The sequence below is a fragment of the Clytia hemisphaerica genome, unplaced genomic scaffold, assembly GCF_902728285.1.
Source record: "Clytia hemisphaerica strain Z4C2 unplaced genomic scaffold, Clytia hemisphaerica genome assembly, whole genome shotgun sequence".
Taxonomy (NCBI): Eukaryota; Metazoa; Cnidaria; class Hydrozoa; order Leptothecata; family Clytiidae; genus Clytia; species Clytia hemisphaerica.
Genome location: NW_027103334.1, coordinates 2201879 through 2219453, shown reverse-complemented (window position 1 = coordinate 2219453; position 17575 = coordinate 2201879). Strand labels below are relative to the sequence as shown.

Below are 17575 nucleotides of genomic sequence, written 5' to 3'. Positions count from 1 at the left end.
AGAGGAGTTAAAAAATTTTGACGAAGAGTGATGATTTTCTAATAAAGAATTTAGAAACCACTCAGACTCGCTACTGGATTCCTCCGGCGATGCCACAAAGACTCAAAGTATTAAAATAGTCTTAGACAGGCATTTTGCAGATCCATCTTTCTTGGCAAATTACCTATTTAAAAAACTATTTTGTCTTCTGATGAGTTCACCAAGATTCTTGGCGATCTTGGTTCAGAGACATATCCCAATACATACTATTTTGGAATATTGACTGGAATTCGAGTCACGTCACGTCTTCCAAGTAAAAGTTTTCAAACTTTTTTTCAGAAATACAAAAAATACCTCATTTCTTAATGTTTTTTATACAAAAACCTTAATCTGACCTTAATCTTAGTGCATGTTCTTTTCTTAAAGTTGAAAAGACGAGAGATTTTTATCTTGCTACCAAATAGCAAGAAAAATTGAAAAGTTTGATTAATTTAAAATTGAACTAAAAACCTCTCTCGAAACTAAAAAATCGAGAGACGGGGGTGTATAAGACGAGCTGATCGAAAATTTTATGTACCGTCTACGTATGACTTTTACCGAAATATCGTTGTTTTTTATAAGAATTACTTCATCCCGGACGAAAAATCAAGTGTTTTACCGTCACCGTGGCTCTTGCATAATACCGTTTCCCGAACACTTTTTATTGTTTTTACCGCTTCCCGGCCCTAAATTAGACCTTATCCCGAGTACCGCCAGATCGTACGGCCCCCCCTTTATGTATTGAAAGCTTTTCATTTGAGTTGATTTTGTTTTGAGAGTTTGTTATTGCTTGATTAGTCTAGCAAGCTAGACGACTAATTCAGATATAGTAGAAATAAAACAAAAAGTAATGGAGGGAACAAACTAATATTATCCCGTAACAATTATCGTATTATCATATAACGCCTATACTACTGTATTACACGCATTATTAACGACTCCAGTCTATTGCTTGATAAATTGTTTTCTCGCTACGCAAGTTTCTGCGTAGCTAGCCGGGGTATCTATAAGGCTGGAACACCGGATTCTTCCAGTCGTTTATACAAACTAAATCCTGTATTATTATTATTATTAGTATTATTAGTATTACACGCATTATAAACGACTCCAGTCTACCTTTACAATGATTTTATAAGCCGTATATGCGAATGCGCACATTTGCGCAAGCTTCTAAACACAGATATAAAAAAAGTTCGTTCTTCTTGTTGAAATTTGTGAGATATCTATTATCGACACTCGGTAACTTTGACATGTCAATCAATCACGCAGGCTGGAAAAAAGTCTCTAGAGAAAAACAACACAAACTAGTGTATATATGTATAAGAATTGCGAAGCGATCCAGGCAAGCCACTCGATTCGCAAGTTGCAAGCAAAATATTTATAGGGTCACACACTAGAAATTGCAACTTAAAATAGATTCATAATCAATTCGTAAATGTAAACCCCTCGAAACCCCAACAACTGCTCAGGTTCAGGAAAACTGAGCCTCTTTAGAGATACACTCAAACACTTCAGATGTACAAACTTACGACGTTTACTTCTACGGATTTGAGGAATATTATATGATTTTTTTCATGAATCGTTGTGAAAAGTTCAATAATCATTTGTCCGCCCTGAGCCTTGAGTATTTTTATTTCTCAGTTTTTGTAATTTTCACCTATTTCAGTGTGACAAAATTTCCAATTCGCCAAATTAAATCCTCGCCAAATTTTACGAAATTGATCCATCGCCAAATAAAATCCCCGCCAAAAATCGTATTTTGGCCAATCGCCAAATTAAATCCACGCCAAAATTTATCCACTTAAGGCAATTTTTGAGAATATTTTCAGTTGACAAAAATAAGTCCCTTTATTTTGCTCCAAGAAGCCTGATTTTAGCCTATATTTACCTTATTTTTGGGTTTTCAGAAGTACAATTTCCAACCCCCCCCCCGCCCCGGCTATTAGGTCCATCCCGTTTATTAAAATTTTTAAAATTTTCCAACCCCCCTGTTTATTCGAACCCCCCCCCGTTTATTTGGCACCTAAGAGTACGTGTTTTGAAAGTTTGAAGTATTGTGTACTATGTCTTTGTGGAATTCTTTAATGGCATGAAAACAGAAAATGGTATATGTCTTTAAAAACAAATTTCTCAAAGGCTTTTGTTGTTCTGTAAATAATTGGGGTGGGCTGAAAAACTTCGTCGACATCAGTTCAACCTGTACTTCGGGAGACAGGGGTGGTGTCGGTGGAGCGAAAGTAAGCAGGGAAGGTTGACGCGTACCACATAGCCACTCACCCTCTCAGACTGCTGTGTATGGCGAGAGCCAGTTGCCTTCACGTGGTGCCCCTGTTTGGAACGAAACACAGCAGATCTAGAGGAAAGGAAAATCTCGATAAAATAACCCAACTATTCGTTACGGGTAGTGCGTAGTTCCGGTGGCGATCATCAACTGACCGATGCTTCGGTACCGAAACAACGTGGCTTCACGAAAGATCGTCTTCTGATGACAACGGGAAGGCATACCGCCCTAGTACATGGGAACCGTATCAGGTGAACAGGTGTGGCGAGCCGCTCACTTCAATCTTAGCCATTAGAAAAAGCATCACAAAGTCCACTAATAGCACCAAGGTTAAAGCCCTTGACTCTCAGCCATTAAACCGATCCGACCCTGTTGCAAATGTAACCAATGATGAGACTATCCTCAACCATAATCGGCAGAGAAACTCTGATGCTCGCAATCGTAAAAATGGCCTTTCAAAACCTTCCAAGATGTTAAAAGTCGCATCATTAAATTGTAGAACACTACAAACCGACTCGTCTATAGTTGAACTCAATAAGCTCCTTCATTCACAAACCATTGATATTACTTGTATTCAAGAACACAGATTTGTTCATAAACCTACAGACCCTGACATCGTTGGTCATAATCTTGGCTCATCTACACTGTTCACTGCTTCTGCCAAACGTAACGATCAAGGTGCTGCTATTCATTGTGTTGGCATCGCCATTAACTCTAAACTTCTTCCCATTCTTTTATCAGTAAAGAAAATCAACGAACGTATTGTTATCGCAACCTTCAAAGGAAATCCCAAAACTGTCATCATTTCATGCTATTCCCCACATAATTCACTACCCGAAGAAATGGTTTCTGATTTTTACGATGATTTATGTCACATCGTTGATACGATCCCTCCCCACCATATGCTGATCATTGGTGGAGATATGAACGCAAGAACTAACATCAGATTTTCTTTGCACACTATAACCGACAGAAATGGTGTTTTCCTACAAGATTTTACTAATCAATTCAATCTAATCATTGGAAATACGTCCTTTCAGAAACCTACGGCGAAACTTTGGACATACAGATCTCCAACAGGCTCACTGTCCCAAATCGACTACATCATCTATCGAAAAAGATGGAGAAACAGTGTCCTTGATTGTCAAGCATTTTCGTCTTCTCATCCTGTTGGCAGTGATCACAGAATTGTATCGGCAAAAATAAAACTTAGCGTCCGTCGCCCTCCTCCTACAACTGTGAAGAAGTTATACTGGCAATATCTACCTAGGGACAAAAATCTCTCCAATCGTGTTGATAGTTCAATTAAAACCCAGTTTGATAACCTTCCAAGAAACCAACAAACTTACTCTTCGTTCGTCAAAATTGCCAACAAAATAGGTTCTCAACTTCTCCCTACAAGGGATCGTCCTCCTCAAACAAACTCTGCTGACGTTCACGATGTAGTAGTTGCTCGGAAAGCCACTTTAAGAGCATCAACCAGAGCTATTCAAACAGCTCAAATCAACCTAAGAAACACTTACGACAGATCTGAAGACACTTGCATCAATGATATCTTAAAATCATTTGAACACCCTGCATCACCCTCATCAGTGAAACATGCATGGGATCTTGTAAAGAAAATCTCTGGCAAAAAAGCTCGCAGTGTTATCTTCATTGAAGGAGAAAATCGCCTTTAATGTTGGGAAACTCATTTCAAAAACCTTTTGAATTCAGAACCTCAAAATCGGACTGCTCATGATCCTGTGCATAAGGTTTTTGATGAATGGAATGAAATCCCATCTGGCTTATTTTCTAAAGAGGAAACAGACAAAGCAGCTCAACAATTGAAAAACGGAAAAGCCCTAGGTTCCGATGGGCTACCTCCAGAGTTTTGGAAATTGCCTAAGACTAGAGAAAAACTCCATCAGTTCTGCAACGAAACCTTCCTTGGCAATCGCCCTCCTGAATGGGGAATCGCAAATCTAATCCCAGTCCCGAAAAAAGGTGATCTAACAAAAACAGACAACTACAGAGGTATTTCACTATCGCAAATTGCTGCCAAAGTTTACAACCGTTGCATCCTAAATCAAATTCGTCCTGTTATCGATAAGGTTCTCCGACCCAATAAAAATGGATTTCGTCAAGGCCACTCGACCTCTGCTCATGTCCTTGCCCTCAGAAGAATCGTCGAAGAGCTGAAAAACCACAAGAAAGAAGCCGTCATATCATTCATTGACTTTCGAAAAGCCTTTGACTCCGTTAATCGTTCAAGAATGTTTGAGATTCTTACCGCCTACGGAATTCCTGTTACTATTGTTAATGCCATTAAAATCTTATACAAAGACACAACCGCTTCAGTTGTCACTCCAGAGGGAGAAACCGAACCTTTCTCCATTAAAACAGGTGTTCTACAAGGCGATCCACTCGCACCCTTTCTTTTCGTCATAGTCTTGGATTACGCTCTTCGAACTTCGATTACTTCTAACTATGGTTTAACGTCGTCAAAGTCGTCGCTACCCAACTGAACGTCTCTCTGACTTAGATTACGCTGACGATATCGCTTTAATCGAGGACGAAATAATTGCTGCTCAAGAGTTGTTAACAGCTGTTGAAAAAGCCTGTCAAGACGTTGGTCTCTTTCTGAATGCACCAAAAACAAAATTCATGCATATCAATCCCTCTTCGAACACACAGTTAAACTCGTCCGATGGATCCAAAATTGAACGAGTCGACGATTTTAAATATCTCGGCAGCTTCACTGTCACCAACCACGACATGGAAGTACGTATCGCTCAAGCTTGGAGCGCCCTGCATTCCCTATCTAATGTTTGGAAAGCTTCCATTAAAAAATCTACAGAAACTGATGTATTTAAAGCTTGCGTAGAATCAATTCTCCTCTACGGATCCGAATCCTGGTGTCTCAATGTCAAACGAAGTAAACGACTTGATGGAGTTTATACTAAAATGCTAAGGCGTATATACAATATTTCATGCTACGATCCAACAAATTTACGGCAATCTTCCCCGTATCACATCGGTTGTACGCCAACGGCGACTCAAACTTGCAGGTCATGTCTCAAGACATAACGAATCAGCCGGAAAATTGATAACATGGCTTCCAGATGCCCCAAGACGTGTCGGTCGCCCCTATGTCACCCTCAAATTGATTATTGAAGAGGAAACTGGTCTTGCTGGTAAAGATTTGCTAACAGTCATGTCAGATCGTCAAAAGTGGAAAAAAGACTTTGTCGATGCTTCACCTCACGGATGAATCAAGGCAAGGCAAGGCAAGTAAATAATTCTTTTTGGATTAAGAAATTCCATCTTTTGCTGTTCTAATGATTATAATATTATTATTGGTTTATAAGATGCTATGTTGTCTTTTTAATCTTTGTGTAAACTTGCATATGTTTTGCATATTTCATAGCGTCAGCCTGGGTTTAGGTCCCAGGCAAAAATTAGGTCCCCCCTGAGTTTTAAGTCCCCCCAAAGATTTATGATTTTTTTGTTAGCCCCCAGGACTTTTGACCCTAGAGAATTTCAAAAAATTGATCCAGTAAAATCCCCCCAAAAATGTGGTGTACTTCTAGCCCCCTCCCTTTTTGGAAAAATTTAGAGTGTAACAACTAGCACGTAGCAGGGGATGGCTGCGACGCTATGTATTATCCAACTAAATCCAACCACGGCTTTTTTGTTCCTATATTTTTGCATACAATTCAAGATGGCAAATGTAAAGGCGAAAAGGTCTATTAGCCTAATGTGAATTAGGCCCTAATTAGACTACTTACAGCAGGCCCCCATTCTGCAATTACACTGCAGAGCATGACTCTACTGCATTTCAAAGACAAATCACTCAGGAGAGAGATTGCTAAAATAAAAAAGTGAACTCAAGATACCGCGAGATTGAGATTACATCACAAAAGGTTTTCATTCAAGTGTAACTAAAACAACTTACCCCATCTTACCTACCGCGAGTGAGTTGGTCTACCATTTGGCGGATTTGTCAAATTTAGACGAAATTCGCCAAAATTAGTTCCAGCCTAGACTGGAGTCGTTTATAATGCGTGTAATACTAATAATACTAATACTAATAATAATACGGGATTTAGTTTGTATAAACGACTGGAAGAATCCGGTGTTCCAGCCTTATAGATACCCCGGCTAGCTACGCAGAAACTTGCGTAGCGAGAAAACAATTTATCAAGCAATTGACTGGAGTCGTTTATAATGCGTGTAATGCATTAGTATAGGCGTTATATGATAATACGATAATTGTTACGGGATAATGTTAGTTTGTTCCCTCCATTACTTTTTGTTTTATTTCTACTATATCTGAATTAAGCAATAACAAACTCTCAAAACAAAATCAACTCAAATGAAAAACTTTCAATACACAAATCCACACACATGTTTTTCTCAAAAATTATTTTGAGCGGGAAAAAATTATAATTGCAAATATTGACACTTTTCTTTTGTTTGGAGTTAGTGCACAAAGGTTTCTAGACGACTAAAATCTAGGCTGCATGCATCCCCAAATTAGTTTTGATATAGGGGATGCGAATCGGGCCCTGATATCGCTTCTGAAAAAATTACCGAATAGCTATGTATTTTGCAGAATTTTGGCGACTTGTATTTTTCAAAAAACTCGATGTGTATTGTTTGAGTTATTTGATGACGTAAATAGAAATCAAATAAAGATTCAAATGAAAAGAACATATGGCTAGAAATCTCTCTTTCTCCTCTCTTTCTTTTTGTTTATCGAAATTAATTGAATTAGCAAACAAAACTCTCAAGATAACAAAAGACGACAAACTGTCAATCAAAGTTCTCTATCATTCAACTCTTTTTTTGGTTTAGCAGATTTTTTGCTAAGTTCGGAACGGTTTTGTGAGCCTGATTCGCATCCCCTATATCAAAACTTATCAGAGGGGATGTGTGCAGCCTAACTAAAATCGTTCCCTCCATTACTTTTTGCTTTACTTCCACTATGTTTGAATTAGTTGTCTAGCTTGTTAGACTAGTTCCAGCCAAAATTAAATATTTTGCTCACTTATCGCAAAAATCAGAGATTTGGGAAAAGAGGATAAGAATTGCTGCTGCCGCTCGCTGTTTTCTCATTGTTGATAATTGAATTCGGCGTCGTCTGAAGTCGCTAGGCTAGGGGGGTCACATTGGGGTTTCCTCGGAGCCAAAAATATTAAAGCATATGGCGGCAACATGGGAGGGGTTGGAAGTAAATAAAACTTCCCTCCTATTTCCTCTCTCAGCACTTTTCCTTTCATGCTCGCATGCTGCATATTAAGAAAAAAAATCGACTCTTTATTTACAAATCAAAACAAACATATTGCCTATTGTTTGATGAATAATTTTGTCTGCAAAAAGAAGTAAATTTTTCAAGACAATACAACCCACCAGCCAAACCAAGAACAATAGAAAGGAAAAGCACCGTGACGGACAAAAAATCTCTCATTTATGGTACCATAGAACACTGGAGTAAAGGATATCATTTTATACTCTCCTACACATTTGTAAAAATGTTTGGGGTCCGAGCACTACTAAGTTGTTTTGGCCTTGATGGGGGGGTTCACTTTTACGGTATGATGGTATTGGGCCTTTTTACCCCCGGTAAATCGGTATTATGAAAAAAATACGACGGGATTACGGTATTTCATTTTCTACCGGTATCGGTACATTGCCTGTTTTTTTGTCGGTATTTCGATATTTTTATCAATAAAAAACGGTATTTCGGTATAAAACTATTTATCTTTTAGTTTCTTAATGAGTTTCATGCAGAAAAATTTTCAAAAAATATAAGCCTATTCCGCTATTTTAACCAGTAAAATTTTCTTGCTCGCTTCGCTCGCACAATCTTGGATGACCTATTGACTTATTGTCATGGTGAGGTTATTCAAAATAACCAAAACATTACGATATCTAAACAAATATTTTCGTTATTTTTCTGCGGGCGTATTTTTTAATGACAACTTTTATGATGCAAATACTGCATCCAACGAATGAGTCTAGATAAAATTTTCTCCGTCAGCACTAAATGATATGGTCGTCTCTCCGTATTCACTTGTATTGCTACTACAATACAATACACTAATACTGCAGTAACTTAGAAACAGTAAAGGCGGTATTTACTCCTTCAATGATTAATAAAAGTAGGTAGTTCTAAAAGCATCTGTGCAGTATCGAACGATTAAAAAATAATTCACATCATGATGTACATGATGCGTTTTCAGGCAATCTAGGCATTCTAAATTTTAAATTTTTTCTTAGGCGAAACTCTTGGAACGCCGCAACGGGTACGGCAGGTACGTCGCTCGTCGTACCATATTTTTGCCGACAAATGGTCAGTGTTAAATAAAATCAAAAATTGTGTGACCAAACAAGGCAAACTTGGCTAACAATAGCGTAATAAGGCCGTTTTTCAATAACAAAGGAGAGCGAAAATTGTCGAAAAATAAATTTGGGCGCAATAAATTTGGGCGTGAATAGCCTTAATTGAGGGTTGATTGGGGGCCTCATAAAGTTGTACAAGACTTGTTTTTACAGTTTCTAATTTGTTACTACACAATAGATTTGATAACTGAAAATTCATTATTTCCAAAAAAAAACATAAATATAATATCGGTATCGGTATTAGGCTTCCTTCACCGACGGTATTACGGTATTTGACCCAAAATTTTGTCGGTATGACGGTATTTAAGACCCCTAAAACAACCCCCCCCCCTTGATGGGCCGTGAACTGTAAACAAACCAATAAGTAACCATAGTAACTTCAATCTTTTAAGCCTGTAGAAGGCTGGAGACAAAGCTGTCATTGGCATTGATGGGCTACGTGAGAAAAGTGATTAAAAAAAAAATGCATTTTAAAATGATACCGAAAAGTAAATGAGAATTAAAAGAAAATTTAAATCATTTGTGTGGCCTTGCTGGCCTGGGTCGTACTCGTATTTTAAGTTGTTTCTAAATTCATTTTGAAAACGAAATTACTTTTAAATTGATTTGAAATTATAGTCGATTTAAATTGTAAAATGTTATTTTCATTTATAATTTTTTTTTTTTTTAATTTTAGTTTTTCATAGTGGCACATACCGTACCCTCCATTTGCCTAAGTACCCCCCCCCCCCGGGCGTGGAATCCAACGGCTCGCCCAAACGAGAAATCAACAAACAACTCCATCAACAGTATCAGTTTCTTCAGTAGGCGATGGAACCAATAATTATCCTGATAACATTAATCTCTTTAATCAACAGCTGGCCCCCAGCTGGCTTCGTCCATCCAAATAACGAACGAACGACTCCTTTTCACCCGCTACCGCCTCCAACGTCCTCGCTCACAGGAGCGATCAACAACAATAATGGTAGCCTCGCTACGAGTGAAAACGTCCATCAACTCATTGGGTAGATGTTATATCGGATGGCCAATCGTCACCTCGTTTTCTTTCCTATCTCTTATCCTATTTTTCTCTTTTCTGACTGTCTGAGTTTCTGAGACTTAGTTTCTCATTTCTGACTGAGTTTTCATACCTGTCAATCATTTGTCCATCAATTTCGACCAGTCTAATTTTCGCACCGAGTGGGATTCGAACCACCACCAAAGAAAGACCTTCAGATTCGGAAGCCAGCGCTCTATCCGTTGAGCCATCGCCGCACAGCAGAACCATGCAATTCATAACATATTATACCGAACTGGCAAAAGACGGGGGTAATATTATTATAATATGGGTAACAGTACCCCTTTTTTAAACCTGACTGAAATTCGAGCCGTTACTAGCAACCCTGCGGGGCCCAAGGCGCCGAGTATGCACCCGGCACAGTGACAAGCCGTTACTAGCAACCCTGACCCTACCTAACCCCCGGAAAAGTGACTATCAGCGATCCGTGGATAAAAAAATAAAATAAAAAAATGAAGGTGACTATTGGCCATCCGATATAAGAGCATCCCTCTCATTGCCACGGTTAAACCCATTGCCACCCTTCCTTTAATTTTTGGTATGAATCTTTGTATTGTTTTCTTTTCGTCTGGATTTAGAAAGTCTTAAAGGCTGGTAAAGTTATTGAGGCAAGTTTATTAGTATTCACTTGAATATGTGTCATTTTAAATTCAACTGTCAACCTTCGACTTGATAATGTTTGCTTGCTTCTGGCTTTTTTGTTGTTGTTCCCTTTTTTTTCGAATCAGGATAAATTCTGGCACTAGAATTTTGTTCAAGGTGCATAAAGATTTCCTGCATTCTGAGTGATTTGTGGCTGGTGTGACACTTGTCATTGTTTCTGTAGTTGTGATTGTCGTTGTGCTGCTTCATATTAAGTCTTTTATTTAAGAGTTGGGGCGGGATGGATAACGGGCTTCATCGATAACTAGCCGTATTGTACAAGGGTTGCGAAGCGATCCAGACTCCACCTTAATTCGCAAGTTGCTAGCAAAATAAGAGACACTCTAAATGCCCCAAACACCACCACATAATCCACGGCAGCACAACACCCACCGCCGAAAAATCTTTTTCCGTAGACGGGCGGAAATATCTTTAATGGTCAGAAATATCATAGCGTAGTGGTCGGAAATGTCATTTGATGGTCGGAAATATCATTTGATGGGCTATGATATATATTTCCAACCATAGTCAATAGAAGAAATACCTAATTCTCTAGAGAATTCAATTGAAATTGTTCCGACCATTAAAGGCCCGTCTACGGAAAAAAACTTGCCCCACCGCCGCCCACATCGCTCTTTTCTTTTTCTAGTTATTCTAGTGTAAATGGTGCCTTTGTAAAATCGAACGATATTCGTCGAACGATCGAACATTTTTTTATTTGAATCGTCTGTCGAAATCATCAAAACATAAAAATAAAATAAAACAAAAAAACAAAGCAAAAATGTACAAATATGGCTTGTTGGTTCTTGGACAGTTTCGATTTATTTCTTGATAAATTCGACAAATTTGATTACCTCCGTACTTCTTTATCATAGAATATGCACTTGGTTTTGCAAGGTAAGTTTCGTTCACTAAATGAGCACCCCACCCGCCCGCGCGACTTGAAAAAAACCTCTCATTGATTGACCTTATTTGATACTTTGATACTTGCTGTTAAAAGTCAAGGAATGATGAAGATCCTTTCTGTCACCGTTCAAACTAATTTTTTTCCATTTAACAGCAAAATAAACATTTAAAACCGAAGCACCACTGCTTAGATTGCTTAGATACGTGCCGCCCCGCTCGCCCGGCAACTTGATCAACTTCAGATTCTAAAAGTCCGTGTTTCGGCTTCCGGTAATTTTTTTGCTTTTCACTGCCAGGGTACACCATTTTAAAACAGCATTTTTCGCAGTCCTAGCTACCAAACTGAGAAAATTTTTGTGGCTTCAAGCCAAACCATTCAAGGTCATTTTGACAAAATCATCGGTTTGAAGATGTGATTTATATAGCCAATTTTGGGTCAAATTTTCGCTTGGGATAGAAGTTAAAGGTACGTGCACACAATATAGCAAAACTGCTTCGCTCATAAATTCGCTTCGCAAAAAGGATCCTAGCTACAAAGGATTTTCTCCCAGAACCTTATTTTTTATTACTTCTGTATCTCTGTCTTGTTATGGTTAGGTCAAGTTTAAGTTTTCTTTAGTTTGTGGTTAAGGCGGCAATCACAAATATCTCCAGACGATCTCAATCGAACGCAATCGAACATCAATCAAACGCAATCGAATATCAATCGAATCTGAAAATTGCGGTAATATTCGATTGAGATTCGATTGCGTTCGACAATCGAATTTCAATCGGTCGATTGCGTTCGATTCTGTTCGATTTGGTTCGATTGGTTCAATCGTCGATTCCGTTCCATTGAGATCGTCTGGATATCTTCGTTTCGCAGCGCCTGACCGACTCTCGGAAATTGAGTAAAATTTAGTCGGTGAGTCGGTAAATTTGTTGGAATTTTTCTCTGTCAATGACCTTTCCTTCGTTCAAAAATTTTATTATTGCCGATTTTTTGCGAGCAATTTCTAGCGCATTCGCAACATTTTGACTTTGTTTATCATTACATGCGCCATTTTGGGGTCGGAGGTCACAGTGTTCAGAGGTCATAATTTTAAACCACCCGTTACACTTGATTGTTTCGGCAGCTAGCCAAAAATGGATAGAAAAATGGAAACCCGAAAATTTTTACGACCGACCAACCAACCGACTCAATTTTTTGACCCAATGAGGACGCGAAATGAAGATATTTGTGATTGCTGCCTAAGCACTTTTGTTTATTAGAGACAGTGTAGCTGGAACATCCCTGTATTGTATTCCAGGATTAGAAAAAGCTATACCTGTTATCTATTTTCTTTAAAGAATCAACAAGCCATCAACATTGATAAATTACACACATTTCCTCAGAAACTTTCAAAATTATCTGCCATTATGACTTTCTTAAAGCCGTTCCGAGATTAACCAATCGGCCATGAGATTACAGCACATGAGATTACTAGTACAAATACCCCCGTGTTTGGACCATTCTATGGCGCAAAGTAGGGCGGAAACTAAGTAGCACCCTCAGTGCAAGATTGCCGCCTCATCTTTATTCGCCCGCGCAAAAACATGAGCTAATCATTTTTTTCTCACACACTCAAGGGGAAAAGGAAAGTGATCGATATTCTTTGAAGGAAAAACGTCAGAAACAAACCCGAAGATCAAAAGATGTATTTTGTTGTTGAGAATCGATCCTGTGAAGATGAAAAAATTTCTGCTATGTGCTTTTTTCGGAACACTGAAAAACTCTAATTTCGATCTTCCTTAAGGTAAAGAGGTTGCGTGATTTGGGTTAGCGAGGCAAAAATCGCTAAAAAACTGGTAAAATCGTAATCCTAAAAAATCAAAGTTCTAGCCACTGAGAGATCGATGCATTTTTGTTTCTTTTTTTCAAAGGGTTCTAAATGTATAGAGACGAATAGATCAAATTCACCCATTTGAAATTCATTATTGTTATCAATTAACCAGTCAATCAGCTATGAAATGATTGTCAAGTTTTGGGATTTGATATGATGGGACAAGTTCTTTTAGTGAAGATGTTAGATTTTAATAGATGTTTTAATTTTGACATGTGGTATAATTGAATATTTTGCATCTGCTTTCTGGCTTTCTCAAAGATGAAATGGCAAATTGTTGTTGTTACTCAAAGAATAAGGGTAGTGATAGGTTTTGCTTTTCTTCTTTTGCTTTAAACAGTTTCTAATAGACCTTTTTTCAAAGAGGCCACCCTGTTGAATAATTATGTAGTCCAGCAGAAAAACAATGATAAAACCATGCATAATTATTACAATATGCATGATACAATAATTATGCATGGCTCTATCATTGTTTTTATGGCTGGACTACATAATTATTCAACAGGACGTCCTCTTTGAAAAAAGGTCTATTAAATGCTTGTTGTAGTGGATTTTTGACTGGATTGATGTGTCATTTTGATGTGTTTTGATTTTGAGATGTTGTCATAAATCTTTTGCAATTTTTTCAAATCACCCTTTACCAAGCATGGCAAGATTTCAACAAATTCAAACTCTGTGCAGATCTGTGTTGTCCTGCAGGTTGACTTGAAATTTTTATGGCCCTCAGAGCACCTTCAAATAAGTTTGTCAGCTAATTAATTTGACAGAAAAACATTTTCTGCACTCTCCTTATTTTATTATTGGTTTAAACGACAGTAAGGCAGAAAGAGGAGGCTGTTCTTCTACTATCATTTCTTCCATTGTTTTGGGGACTGGTCGTTTTTTGATTTAAATTTTCAATGGCCAGAGTTTATTATTCTTTAACGTTTTTAACTAAGGTAACAACATTTAAGCTGACTGTTTTAAGCAAGGGTAGAACCAGTGATGCCAGACATTCAGGATAAATTTATCAAATGTCAAAAAACTCTCTTTGATAATGTTTTGAAGTTAATCATTTCAGTGGTTGTGTCAAATTCGATTGATCGATATTCGTTGACTACTATTGGAAGTGTCTATCCTTTTGGGACTATAGGTTGAAACTTTACAATAAGGGATAGAAGACAAGTTTGAGTGGCTGGTTCATTTTTCCAATTTGTAGCCAAATGTTTTGTGACTAAAATGCTAAACAGGTTTTTAGAATTTTAGAAATACCTGATAAGTCAAGTTTTTTTAGCTATAGGAGTTGACTGAGTAAAAGGGCTTCACAAAATGACTTAGTGATCCAGTATCTTAAATGGAATCACAACCTTACTGTAATGGTATGGAGTACTTTGAATTTTAATGCTGTCCTTTCGAGACAGATTCTTTCTACTCTTCAAGAGCAATAAATGTTAAAATGCTTGTAGAATTTGTATTAAATGCTTGTGGCTCCTGAGTAACTCAACAATGATTTGTTGTTTCAACTTGATAAGTCAGTGGCTGGACATCTCTGGGGCAGAGGTGTTCTAATTTTTCCTTGGGGTCAATGGGGTAATGGACTTTCCCTTTGACATTGTATTCAAAACTGAGTTCTGTATGTTGTATAAGGACAAATTTGTCTTTTTCCATTGACACATCCTTTACACCTGGCATGGCATACTGGATTTTATTTGGAGAAGAAAAAGGAACTATAAAATGAACAATTTTATCAGTTCAAAGAAGCTCTTTGTTTCTACAGTGGGTCCATTTGTTTCAGCACCATTTATGTCACTTATGCCACCTTTTTTCCATTTGTTTCATAAAAATGTGTTCAAAAGTGTTAAAAAATACTTACATTTTTACCACCTCAATTTACATTGATCATTTGTGTTTTTTGTTTGTGTCAAAAGTGGAAGTTTGCCAAGCTTTTCCAAGCAAAAAGAAATTCGCATTTGTTTCTACATTCTGGGTCAACAGTGGAAGAATGTTATTGTAAATGGCAGCAATATAGAATGCATAATTACGATGCGTTTCACTCTCGTTTTCTTGTTTGTTGTTTTACATTTCCGACATAATTTATGCGGCCATTATTGACGTAACTAAGAGTTCGCAAGATGGTAGACTTTTGCATTTTTAACACTGTTTCCATTTGTTTCACACGATGGTGGCATTTGGGGGAAATGTGGCAAAAATGGAAGTTTTGAGGTAAGAAACAAATGGACTCAGTGTTGTCCCATTCACCCCAACCCATAGTCCTTTTAACCCCAAATCCCTGGGTAAAAAGGGACCACGATTCTCCCCATTTTTTCTAGGTCATGCACTTGATTGATGCTTGGAAAAGTGATACATTTGGTAGAAAGGATAACTTTACACAAGAAATAAGTGTTTGGAAGCCAAACTGCAACATACATATTTAATCATTTTCAACAACAACATTTATTCAAAACGGTCCTGACTATATCTTTTTTGTTTGGGCCTACCATTGGTCATAACTATACAGGTCTTAGGTTTTTTTAGTAAAAGTTGGTTAAATGCAAATATTTAGTATTTTGTAGTTTCATGTGCATATACTCCACACAGATAATTTAAATGTTGTTCTGCACATACTATCTACACCATGCATATCAAATCTCTCATAATATTGCCACGACAACAATATACACGTTTTTTTTATAAGAATAGTGTTCTTTGGCTGATGGTGAGCATTATTCTTATTTTTCTATCGTTCTAACTCTAAAATCTCACCCTGATATTCTTATAGAAGTTATAAAAAAAGTGTGTAGTGCATATAGTCATGTCATGAAATTAAATTGAATATAGAATGTAATAAGCCATCAATATAAATCATGACAGATCTTGAGCAAAATTATTTCTGAAATCGAATCAATTTACAACACTTCATACTTGGATCCATCCTAATCCCATTCAATCTAAGAATCTTAATGAAGCAGGTAAAGATAAATCATGGACAATGCCCATTGTGTTCATGAAAATACAAGTAGAACTTCACAAGAAAATTATTTTGAAGCAGAAAATCAAAAGCTCAGGGAAGAAAACATGAGATTAAGGAAATCAAATCATGAACAACAGATCAAGATTCTTGAACTTGAAAATAAACTCAAGATTTTGGTACTTGAACATGAGAATAAAGTGAATATCGTGAAGATTGAAAATGAGAATCAGTTAAAGTTGCAGGTTTTAAAAAACAAACAAAATAATATTGAATATACTGAACCTCATTCAAAGTCTTCAGAAGATGCAGTACCATATCTTACTGATAAAAATTTAGTTGACTCTGTATTTATTCCCAAGATAGACAAAATGATATGGGGCGTAAAAAGATTTTTTCAGAAGAAATCAACAACAGATTTTGAACTTTACAAATCCTATGGTGAATGGTATTCCGATTTATCTATTTTGATGGAAAACTCTGCACAATATGTTACGAACCAATATGTTTTTATAAGAAAAGAGTTTGAATTTTGTCATGAAGCACTCTATTTTGTATCAAAAATAGGGGAATGTAGTTACCCTGCCACAAATGACTTTGTTGTAACTGATATAAACCGAAAATTACTTGAAAGTACAACTTTTATTATTATGCATCCCACTCAATTGGTTAAATGTCTTGAGCTGAACTGGAATTATTTGGGCACTGGTTATCAGAGATGGTGTACCAAATGCTCCTCTGAAGATTTTTACATGGGAGATAAAAAATCAGTAATTTGTCTTGGAATATTAGTGAATGACTTTTATTAATAATGTTTTTGATAAAGTTATAAATAAAATAATAACAACAGTAATAAAAAGATAATCAACAAACAATTAGATGATAGTATTTTAATACAATGCTCAATATTATCATTTATCATTTTAACCATGTTTTAAACTAATTTATTTAACTATATAAATTTGATTTAATTAATTTATGTACAGTAATTTAAAAACAATAATCAATAAAATACTTTTAAAACTTGTCTAGAAAAAGATAAGATTCTTCCCAATCATCTAACCTGTTTAATGTGAACAAGATATTCTACTAACATGTTTTTTTCTTGAAAATTGAAAGTTCAACTGTTTTTCAATGCAATAAAGTCAACCAACAAGCGTCTTTGTATTTTTTTTTATTTTAGTGAGAAAAAAAACGTTACAAAAAATGTGAAAATATCAACACTATTACGCAGCAACAGTACTATCATACAAAATGTACAATCAACAGCAAATGCAGTATGCACAACAAGCAGCAGCCATGTGGTCACAATATTGGCAACAAGCTTCACAGCAAACCGTGCAGCAGCAACAACAGCAACAAGCTTTTGGACAACAACAATACCCTCAACAGGTAGGGTATGCATGTGAAGGCATTTTTCTAAGCTCTTTTTTTATGTCTGTATACCGGTCAAAATACTCAATCGAAGAAAATAG

General features: G+C 36.8%; 1 protein-coding gene across 3 annotated transcripts in view; it reads left to right on the top strand.

The window, feature by feature from the left end:
• The first annotated feature begins 17268 nt into the window (after positions 1 to 17268).
• The window catches only part of LOC136817271 (YLP motif-containing protein 1-like), a 35383-nt gene continuing 35076 nt past the window's right edge, over positions 17269 to 17575 (top strand). For all 3 annotated transcript variants that reach the window (XM_067073623.1, XM_067073615.1, XM_067073607.1), the window contains exon 1: positions 17269 to 17492. In XM_067073623.1, coding sequence (XP_066929724.1) covers positions 17355 to 17492 — 138 coding nt within the window. In that variant the 5' untranslated portion in view covers positions 17269 to 17354. The remainder of the gene's footprint in view (positions 17493 to 17575) is intronic.